The 11,278-nt window shown below is 49.4% G+C and overlaps 1 protein-coding gene across 1 annotated transcript in view; it reads right to left on the reverse strand.

Moving 5' to 3' along the window:
- Window positions 1–6,054, reverse strand: part of OTOP1 (otopetrin 1) — a 29,084-nt gene extending 23,030 nt beyond the window's left edge. Inside the window, exon 1 of the mRNA XM_045528537.1 lies at window positions 5,581–6,054. Coding sequence (XP_045384493.1) covers window positions 5,581–6,010 — 430 coding nt within the window. The 5' untranslated portion in view covers window positions 6,011–6,054. The remainder of the gene's footprint in view (window positions 1–5,580) is intronic.
- Between the last annotated feature and the right edge of the window lie 5,224 nt (window positions 6,055–11,278).

Consider the following 11,278-nt stretch of genomic DNA (forward strand, 5'->3'; position numbering starts at 1 on the left):
CACCTTATTCCCAGCTGGGATGCTGCCCACTAATCTAGGCAAAAGGCAAAAAGACATTTGAAAATATGCAAAATGTAATTCATTCAACAATTATTTGTTGAGCACCAACTATGGGCTACCCACTGTCCCAGTCACTGGGGATATAAAGATCAATAAAAGAGACTATCTGCCCTTGGGGAGTTTAACATTCTAATAGTGGAGACAGAAAATAAACAAACAAATAATAAACATATAAAGAATGTCAGGAAATGCTAAGTGCATGAAGAAAAGTAAAGCACGGCAGGGGATTGAGGTTGAAGGTGGATGACCAGGAAAGGAGGGGACTGTGGAACAGAGATCTGAGGGTGAGAGAAAAATATTATCCACATAAATTGTCTGACAAAGGGTTTTAACCAAATAACCATCGAACTGGAAGAGAGACCTCAAAATGAGGAGAAGAAGAAATAATAGTGAGTAATCAACTTTGCAAAAGATTGGAGGGTGTGTGGGGGTATAAGGGGTGGATGGATAGATGGATGGGTGGATGGATGGATGGGTGGATGGGTGGGTAAATGGGTGGGTGGATGGAAGGATGGGTAGGTGGATGGATGAATGGATGAGTGGATGGATGGGTGGGTGGATGGTTGGTGGATGGGGGGGTAGATGGGTGGGAGATGGATGGGTAGATGGGTGGGGGGATGGGTAGATGGGTGGGTAGATGGGTGGGGAGACGAGTGGATGAATGGGTGGGTAGGTAGATGAGTGTGTGGTTGGGTGGATGGATGGGTGGATGGGCGTATGGATGGGTGGGTGGATGGATAGATAGGTGGGTGGATGGGTGAATGGGTGGGTGGACAGTCAAGTAGATAGATAATTAGATTAATAGGAAAGAAAAGAAGATGAGAAATGAAATCCAAATGGAAGAAGATAAACTGCCTAGGAATGTACAATTTACATGCTCTATAAAGACTTGTCATACTGAATAAACATTTTAAGGGGGAATTCTACTAAATATGAAACCACCTCTACAAAACCTATAAGTTGGAGAAGGATTGTGTGAGGAACAGAGAAGAAAAACCTTTCAAAGTCCTCATAATAAAGAGATGGGAAAAGAGGTGGGGGAAGACAGGAGAGGAAAAGGGAAGCAAATATCCACTGGAGGTGTCATCTCATTAGGTAGAGGGAAAGTGGGAACAACAGAGCATCTTAGAGCAAAACGTGTGTCTTGCTGCGGGACACATTTGGTATTTTGTTTTCAGATAAGAATGAAATAATATGCATTTGATTATGAGAGCAAGGGAAGGGAAGATGGCCATTAATGAAATAGAAAAGCACACAGAATCTTCCAAATGTTCAAAAAAGGCAAATATGCATAAGAGAAAAATGAAGGGGTAGTAATTTAAAATATATCATTATAATTATTATAAAGAAAAATGGAAACAAAATCAAGTATATAAATCATTACAGTAAATTAGGATGATCTAAATCCTCCCATTAACTAGTAAGGATGGGAAGATTGAATTAAAAATAAAATCTACCTATATGCTCTTTACACAAATCATACTTTTAACTAAGTAATAAAGGTTGAAAATAAAGGAGGTGGACAAAAAGGAACCAGGCAATGGAAACAAAAGAAAATAGAAATAGCAATAGTAATATCAGCCCATATGGAATTTAAAGTTAATGTAATGACCTTAACATTCCACCTTTAACATTCCATATAATAAAAGACATGATATATGAGGAAGATACGACAGTCACACATGTGACCAAATAAAATAGTTTTTTCTTTATGTATTTAACTGCTACTCTTTAAAAAATAGAATGCAAAGCTTCAGAACTAGACAGATCAAGTAGACAAAATGTAAGTAAAGACATAGAGGAACTGAATCACACAATCAACAAATTTTCTTTTACATATATATAAAACTTCGCATGCCTCAAAAAAATAGTATACAATTTTGGATGTCCATGGAACATTGACAAAAATCATGCTCTAAAGACAGTAGAACATAGAATACCATGGAGGCCAGCTGTCTAGCTTCAAACCCCGTCTTTTACCATTTCTTAGTTGATGACCTTGGGCAATAACTTAACTGACCTGTGTGTGCTTCAGTCTCTTTGCTATAAAATGTGGATGATAATAATGCTGCCTATCTCATATGGGTGTTCAGGAGATTAAATGAGTTTTACATAGAAATCACCTACAACAGTGTCCCACACCTAGAAAGTTCTATAAGTGGGATGTAATTATTATCATCATTTCATCACTCAACCACAAAGAAAAACGTAATAAATTAGAACCAATTAGAACGTATACTAGCTACATTACTCGAGAATAATCCAAAAACTGCCTAGGGTACTCACCCAGCGTTGGCAGAAGGACCTCTCCCCTATGTTAGGCACCCAGGTCCCTCCTAGGAATCTAGAATCTTGAGCCATAGGTTCTCAGAGGTGAAAGTTTCCACAGATTTAGTCTACATCTCCATCTCAAGCAAAGACGCTTCCAGTACATCACGACTGGTGGCCATCTGGCCCCCACCTGGACATGCCTAGGGCTGGGAGGCTTAGCATCTCTCAGAGTGTGCCCTTCCGTCACCAGCTAATGCTTACACTCAAATAGTCTTCCTTATATTGAACGGCAATTGACCTCCCAGAATCGTCATCCTCTTCCCTGGAGTTTCATTCGCTCATTCATTCATCCATCCATCTATCCATTCAATTATTCAGCAGATACTGATTGGCACTTAGTGCCTGTTAGGCACAGGATACAATGGTAAGCACATTCACACAGGAGTCCATTAGCCCAATAAACAGCAACTGAATAATACAACCTCCTGCTTGATAAACCCTGGAAAGAAAATGAGCAGGGTTCTACCAGAACATACAACCTGGAGGCTGCCCCTGGTCTGAAAGTATCAGGAAAGGCTTCCCAGAAGTGACTCTTGCTTGCTGAACGCCAAAGGATGACCCAGAGTTGACAGGTGCAAGGCAGCAGCAGCGTTTTCTACCCTGTGACCCCTGCATCCTTCCCTCTCCTGGATGCAACATCTTTTCATTCCTCCTGCCGCCACAAGACCGGGCGCGGTGGCTCACGCCTGTAATCCTAGCACTCTGGGAGGCCGAGGTGGGAGGATCAGTAGAGGCCAGGAGATTGAGACCTCCTGCAGCCAATCTCCTATACAGACAGACCCATGAGATGCTCAGGAAAGACCAGGCACTCGCATGCAGTCTAACTTCCTTCCAATGAATCCCAAACCTGGATCTGATTTTTTGGCAGCCACATTCTCTTTTTGATGCTGAAATCCTGACATTATGTTTATGTTTCCATTAGACCAGAAATATCATCCAAAAACATATGTAAGAAAACGCATGCAGTTAAGCAAGACTTGCTCCTAATGTTCCCAGGATGAGTCTTGGAGATCACCACTCCCCTTCCTGAGTGAACTGCCTTCTCCTTGTTGATCTAAGACTCGGTCACCAGCGCCAGGGCAGAACAAAGTTCCTCAATCAAACCTGTCTTTCCAGCTGTGCTTCCAGGGGAAACCTCAGTGCTGCTGGGGCTGAAGGCACTTCCCCTTGGCACCACGGCCTCCTGACATTCCTAATTAGACTCTTGCTTCTTTGATGAACCCACAGCTCCTCTGCAGGAATGGCCAGTGCTTTGCAAACTGCTTTCTCTCAGCATCTCCCAGCTCCTCTCCGAGAGGCAGCTGGGATTCTTATCTTACTGATGAGGAAACTGGGACTCAGAAAGGTTCAGGTGCTAGAGCTGAGACCTCAAGCCATGGCTTCCAGAGCCAACACTCTTCCCATGGTCCACATACCAAATGGTTCTATTATTACGACACAACTCACCCAGTGTCTAAATGGCCACTGTTTACCAAACACCTACTACGTGACGTGTTCTCTCCATCTTGCCTCATTATGTCCTCTCTATTTGGTGTCCAAAAAACATCTCAAATGTAACTTGTCCACAAGAGAACCTTGCTTCTGCACCCCCCACCCTGTTCCTCCCTCTGGCTTCCCAGTCTTGGGAAATGGCATATCTGTTCAGCCATGGACTCGGGCTCCCATCCTGGAAGGAGGGAGAGAGAGAAGAACGAAGAACAGGGTACAGAGGATGGAAGAAAAAGAGAGAGGATACTATAACTGTGGCCTAAAAAGAAAAGAAAGAAAGAGGAGGGAAAGAGGGTGGAGGAATGGGGGAGAGAGGAATAGAAGAAGGAAGTAAGAAAGGAGAGAGGAAGGAAGGATGAGGGGAGGGGAGAGGAAGAAAAGGAGCAAGGAGGGAGAGACAGGAAAGAAGGGAGAGGGAGGAAGAGAGAAAGGGAAAGAGGGAGAGAAGGAGGAGAAAGCAGGTAGGGAGGCAAGGAAATGAAGGAACAGGTAAGTAGAGAGGAGGAAGGGAAGGAAGGAAGAAACGATGGAGGAGAAGGAAGGGAGGGAGGGACAAAGAAAGGATGCTTCCACTACAGGACAGCATAGGGACATGGCCTGTGTGTGTCACAGATTTTGGTCTGTGCAAGTCAGTATTGTAAAATAACATATTGTGCCTTGTTTGTTTCTTTAAATAACACTGCATTCACTGCCTTTATGGAGAGTCACAAAACCATGAACCTCTCTAAAACAACCATTTCCAGAACAGGAATTTGGGCCACCCTGGGATGGTCTCAAATTTTCCCAAAGCCAAGATGAACTAGATACAATTCCTATCTAAGAAACCTAAAAACTCATCTGGATAATAAGGCTCATATCCAAACAGCCAGAACAGAAGGCAGAAATTGACAAGGACCAAAAGAGCTTCACAGAGAGAGCAGGGGTGGCCCGGGGCAGTGAGGAGCATTTCCTGCCAGGCACATGGAAAGAAGGAGAACTAGGGGTTCTGGCAGTCACCGGACCCCATCCAGTGTGTGATCCCATTTTATAGATGTGAAAACTAAGGTTCAGGGTGGGAGAGGAGATCCAGTACCTTGCCCAAGCACTTTCCCCATGCCAGGCCCTGAGGTGGCTCCAGGACTAAGAGACAAACATCCCAGAGCTCTCCCAGTGGGGTGGAGGGGACAGATGTGTCAATAAGAGCAGGGCACAGTGAGGGGTAGAGGGCTGTAGTCAGAACCACCGAGGGTGGGGAAAAGGGTAGGGAGTCGGGAAAGGAAGGGTGGGGTGAGGCCTGACCCCAGTCCTGGAAAGCAGGCGGACAGGTGGGAGGGTGGAAAAGACATTCCAGGAGGAGGGAACAGAATATGCAAAGGCAAGGAAGCGTGAAATACTCTGGCGGGAACTGAAGATCTTTGAGAAGGACTGGGGCACAGGATAAGGGTAAAGGAAGCGATAAAACGAAAGAAGCCATCTGGGGCCAGATCTTAGAGCGCCTTGGGTGCCAAGGCAAGGGAGGGTGGCCCCCATCGTGGGGTCAGTGGAAGCGCTGCATGGCTTCAAGCCAGGGACAGACTGAAGAATCCGTGTCGCCGTCGCTCTGCTGATGCGACGTGGAGGCAGAGAGCGGCCGCTGTGAGGCCGGGCTTGAGAAGGCCGAGAGAAGAAAGGCAAAGCGGAAAAGGCGGACAGGGCACAGTGGCGGCCGCGCCGCCGACTCACCGCGCAGCCAGCGCGCGCCCGCGTGCGTGTCCTTGGGGCGGAGGAGGCGGCGGTGCGCGCGGCTGCGGCGCACGTACCACAGCATCCAGAGCAGCTGCAGCAGCAGGAGCGCGCTCAGCAGGCCCAGCAGCGCGCTCCTGCCCACGCCCGCCGCGTGCACGGCCCAGGCCAGCAGCAGCAGCAGCCCCGCCGCGAACACGTTCAGCCCGTACTGGCTGCTGAGCGCCTCGGCCAGCTTCTGCGGGAAGGTGGCCCGGACGGCGGCCGGTCGAGGGGCCCGCGAGCCTGGGGGCCGCGGGGACTCCGCGGATCGCGGGGACTCGGGAGCCGCGAGCTGGGGCCGCGGGGAGGTCGCAGGCCCCGACGGGCCCGCGTCCGAGGCGCTTGCGGCTGCCCTGGGCAAGGCGGGCGCCCCCAAGCCCTCCGGCATCTTGCCGTCTCGTTCCGGGGGCGGCTGCCGCCGGCCCCGCCCGCTACCCCTGCCGCCTGTCCTTGCCCCGATGCCCTCTGCCAACCGGCCCCCGGCCCCACTCACCCCGCCGCCCGACGCCTGCCCTCGCCCCGTGCCCCTTTGCCCTCAGTCACGGTGCCAGCCCGGCCCACTTCCCCCCCAACTCCCGAGGACCCGGGTTTCTACGCGCTCCCCGCCGCCCCCGCCCACTACGGGGCCCACGCGGGACGGCTCCCGGACCCCGATCCCGCGGCCGCCGCGCGTCCTCCCGCACCGCCGCCCGCAGCCCCCGCCCCGGCCCGCCGCCCCCGGCGCCCCGGAATCGCTGGATGGCGAGAGGTGACTCCCGGGGTTTCGGGGGCTGGAAATGAGGGGGTCTCCCCAAGGCAGCCCTAGAGGGTGGGCGCGGGGCTGGGGCTGCTCTGGGCTGTTCCCGAGGCTCCGCGTCCGGGACCCGGAGTCGGTGTGCGCGCCCGAGTCTGTCTGTCCCGGCCTCCTTCTGCGGCGTGTCTCCTCTGTTCAGGTCACGCTCTTTGTCTGGCCATCTGTCTTCGGGCGTGTCCGGCTGGGGGGGGGCGCGGGCCCCCAGATCCGTGCGTGTGGGAGGGGCCGTGTCTCTGTGGGTTTCTCCGTGGGGGCCGCGAGACGCAGAAGACCTGAGTCACTTTTCAAGAAGAACGACCATCCCTCGCCCTCCTGCAGGGCAGTGGGGAGCTGCTCCTCAGCCAGGGGGGCCGAGGGGCTCGCCCAGGGTCTGCCCGGAGCCGCGGGGGCCCGGGCGCCGCTCCCGGCCTCCAGACCGCCCGGCTGCCCCTCCGAAGCCCTGGGGACCCGCCGGGCGCGCGTCGCCTCCCGGGAGCGGCGGCTTCCGCGGGGCTAGGAGACCCGGGAAGCTTCGCAAAAGAGCGTCCAAGGTGGGGCGCGCCTGAGAGGAGGGGCCGGACCCCAGCGGCGGGTCGCCGAGAGGAGCCGGGAGCGACCCTGGGGACTGCGAGCCTCCTGGCGGCCTCCCGGGCGAGCCCCGCGCTCGCACAGGGCTGGGCACCCGGCAGACTCTCTCTCCCTCTTGCTTTAATGTTCTACTGTTGCCGTTTTGAAATTCTTAATTTTCCAACAAGGGGCCCCACTCTTTCGTTTTGCACTTGGCCAGCAAACTGCAGTAGCCCGTCCTGGGTGGTAAAGGGGGGACGGGGAAGCCCTGGGCCGGGAAGGCATCAACGTGGGGACCTTGCTTTGCCTTGATTTGTTCTATAAATTCATTCGTTCATTCGTTTGATCAGCATATATTTATCTTACACTGGACCGTTTGCCAGGCCCTGTTCTAGGCTCTGGGGATTCAGCTCTGGAAGACTCTGCTCTGTTGGACCTGACTTCAGGAGGAGAAAGGCTCAGGGGACAAGTATGCAGTGAGTGCTCCCTGGGAAGCTGCAGAGCATGAACCAGACCCAGTCCTCACCTTCTCGGAGCTTGGGGAGGGGGCTGGACACAATAAGCAGCCCCGCCTCCAGCAGGGCTGCCGGGAGCCAGCCTGGGAGGAGCCCTGGTCTGCGGGAAGACTGCGAGGTTCTGGGAGCGGGAAAGGCCCTCAGGGCCGCTGGTCAGGTGGGATGGGGCAGGGTGGAGGAGGGCAGTCCAGAGGGAGGATCCAGCCTGTGCAAAGAAATGCACATGATTACAAGGCGGGTTGTAATCAGGGAACACGCCCCCCACTGAGTGTGCCCAGACCCAAGCCAGAGTGGATGCTCAGTAGGGAAGCTGATAAAAGAATGATGGGCAAATGGGTTGGGCGCGCCACCCGGCAAGGGAGGCCTGGGTCTCTTCATCAGAGGAGGGGGAGGACTGACTCAGTGACACAGCTTCCTGCCACACTGTCTCCCCTCACCTGGCTTGGTTTCCCTCTTCAGCCGACCTCACCTGCAATGTCTCTTCCACTGTAATAAAAGCTCTAAGAGGACTCTGTCCAGCTTGTCCATGGCTGTATCTCCAGCATGTAGAACAGTGGTACCCAGCACATAGTAGGTGCTAAGTAAATATGTGTTGGATGAGTGGATGGATGGATGGCCAAAATGAGAAGGCTCTCTTTGCCCTGCCTATTCCTGTGTTTTCCAGTAGACCTGTCCACCTCTCCATCACTCTTGTTTCTCACCCATCACAGTCACTGTTTTTATAACTGCCTTTCCAGTTCTGAGCTCCCTAAAGACACAGCTGTGTCTGGTTCATTCTTCTCTCTAGTTCCCAGCATGTGCTTTTTAAAACTCCATTGATAAATGTATACTGAGCACCTCCTGTGTGCCAGGTACTGTGACAGGCCTGGGGACAACAAGATGAAACCCACAGTCTGTGCCAAGTGCCATGAGAACCTGGATGAGAGAGAGCCTAGTGCCTGGCAGATGGCAGGGGCCCCATAAATGTCCCAGGTCCTCATCAAAACCCCCTATGCCTTTATTTCACTTTACATCTTTACAAAATACATTCCTATCCATTATCTCTTTTTCATAAATCAGCTCAATTCAACATGGTTTTGCAGGAAACTACAATATCAAGTGGTGGTTAGGTGGCCTACAGGGTTTGAATCCAGGCTTCATCACTTACTGCTGTGTGACCCTAGACAAGTTACTGGACCTCTCTGTGGGCCTCTCTGGAGGACCTCAATCTCCTCATCTGTAAAATGAAGCTCTTAAATTATGTTCCCATAATAATTAAAAATTTTTTAATTAAAAAAATAAAAATACAATACCCATTCTTGGTCAGGTGTGGTGGCTCATTCCTGTAATCCAAACAATTTGGGAGGCTGAGACAGGAGGATCACTTGAAGCCAGGAGTTCAAGACCAGCTTGGGTAACATAACAAGACCCTGTCTCTACAAAAAATTTTAAAATTAGCCAGGCATAGTGGCACATGCCTGTAGTCCCAGCTACTTGGGAGGCTGCGGTGGGAGGATCCCTTGAGCCTAGGAGTTCAAGCCTGCATTGATATATGATCACACTACTCCACTTTAACTTGGGCAACAGAGCAAGACCCTGTCTGTACAAAAATAAAAATTAAAATTAAAAATAAATACTCATTCTTACAAGTTCCTGTGAGAATAGAATGAGTTGATAGCTACAAAGCACTTAGGAAGTGCCTGCCACACACCACGTACTTAATGGACTTTGCTATTCACTGAGCACCAACTGTGTGCCGGGCACTGAGCTGAGGCCGTGTGGGAGAGGCGACCAGCGTCCACCAAACCTGTGCTCCCTCCCATCATGCAGAGCTAGTACTGGGAAATGGCTGCCCAGCCAGGAGCTCTAATTCCTGGCACCCCTTGCATCTAGTGGGGCCAGGGGAGTAAGTTCTGACCAGTGGAGTGTGGGTAAGAGAGACGTGTGCACACTGCTGGGCTCAGACCACGAAAACCTCCTATGCCATCCTCCACCTCCTCCCCTCCCCCTAACCAGCTAGACACCAACACCCAGAGCAACTTTGGAGCCTCATGCTGAAGATGGCAGAACCTGTCAGCCTAAATCTCCCAGTGACCTGGGAAGCAGATTCTCCCCAAGGAAGCTGGACTTTACATGAGTGAGAAATGAATTTCACTGTGCTAAGCCACAGCAAGTTTTAAATCTGTTCCTGCTGCTAACAGCATCTGAACTTGTTGAGTACAAACATGACTGACACTCAACCCCCATCTGAAAATCAGGTGGGACTCCTGCCTCTGGGCTGCCTCACTTCTTCTAAATAAGCAATGAAGTATGAGTCTCTGGACACCCACAGAGAAAGATTAAAGCAGAGCTGGGCAACCTTTTCATGCTGAAAGGCTGCATTAATTTAGCTGTGATCAAATAAGGCTGAATTCAATAAACTTCAATTAGATATTAAAGTTAACTAACCTTTTAATGACTTCGTTGTGTCTGCTTTTTGTTGGAAAGCATTTGAATATTTGGTTGCAGTATGGAGGTCCACAGTTTCAGTTGATCCTCTAGATTCACATCAGTCATTTGTGACCTTAATGGCATCTTGATTTGGGTTAGATAGCAGATTCGCAGCAAAAAGTGGTTGACAAGCAACAAATCGTTTTTCAGGCATGTTGCCAAAGGCCTGGGTGTTCTACTGCATTTTTCTGTATTTTAGTTGGATCTTTCTTAACATCAAACAGTGACTTTAAAATGTCATCTATTGAGAGCTCAATCAATTCTATCTGTAGTTCTTTGAGTGTGTTGGTGATATCAAATAGATGAGGCTGAAATACTAATTTGAGTGTGATGACATGATTCTCAAAGTCAGTGAAGCTTTCGTTGTATTCTCCAATTAATATGTCTGTAACAGCTGCGTATTCTTCAAATGATTCAGATATATCATCCTGCTCATCAATGAACTTTGCTAATTGGGGAAAATGTTCATCAATATTTCCTTTTCAAGAAGTGTTTTGAAAAAAGACAGCTTTTTTCAAAATGCTTGGATTTTTTGCCACATATCATATATATATATATATACACTTAGCTTTACCTTGCAAAGAAATATTCAAGTCATTCTGGTTTAACATGATATCACACAGAAATGTTTCATTTTCTATAGAAATCTTCTTTCAACAATTTGCATTGGCCTCCCAAAGTGCTGAGATTACAGGTGTGAGCTACCGCACATGGCCTCTTTTTTTTTTTTTTTTTTTTGGCCTAGGCATTACTGACCAAGAAGTATATAGTATTATGGACAATTGCTAAGAGAGTAGATTTTAAGAGTTTTCACCACAAAAAAATAAGTACATGAAATAGCACATATGTTAATTAGCTCAATCAAGCCATTTCACAATGTATGAAGAGACTTCAAAATGTTCAAGGAAAAATGGAATGAAAAGATAAAAATAAAAAATATAAACTTTGTTTCTGAACATAAGCTCCACCAAGTTCAAGACACTATCGTGAGCAATGACACCAGCCATTTAGTCCACCCGTAAAGAGGTGAGAGTCCTGGGAATTTAGCCAGGTCAATTCAGTCTTTTTTACATTATTAATTGAAGAAAAGTGGGTGCCTTTTTTAGATTTTTTTAAGATCGGGAAACAAGAAGCTGCCAGAGGAGCCAGACCAGGACTGCAGGGTGGCTGCCTGCTGGTCTCCCACTGCAGCCTCCAGCACTGCCCTTGTTTGATGACAGCAGCGTTGTTGCGGTGGAGGAAGCTCTGGTGAAGCTCTCCCAGGTGTTTTTCTGCTAAAGTTTTGGCTAAATTTTCTCAAAACAGTCTCATAATAACCAGATGTTATTATCAT

This window comes from Lemur catta, chromosome 17, assembly GCF_020740605.2.
Source record: "Lemur catta isolate mLemCat1 chromosome 17, mLemCat1.pri, whole genome shotgun sequence".
NCBI classification, from domain to species: Eukaryota; Metazoa; Chordata; class Mammalia; order Primates; family Lemuridae; genus Lemur; species Lemur catta.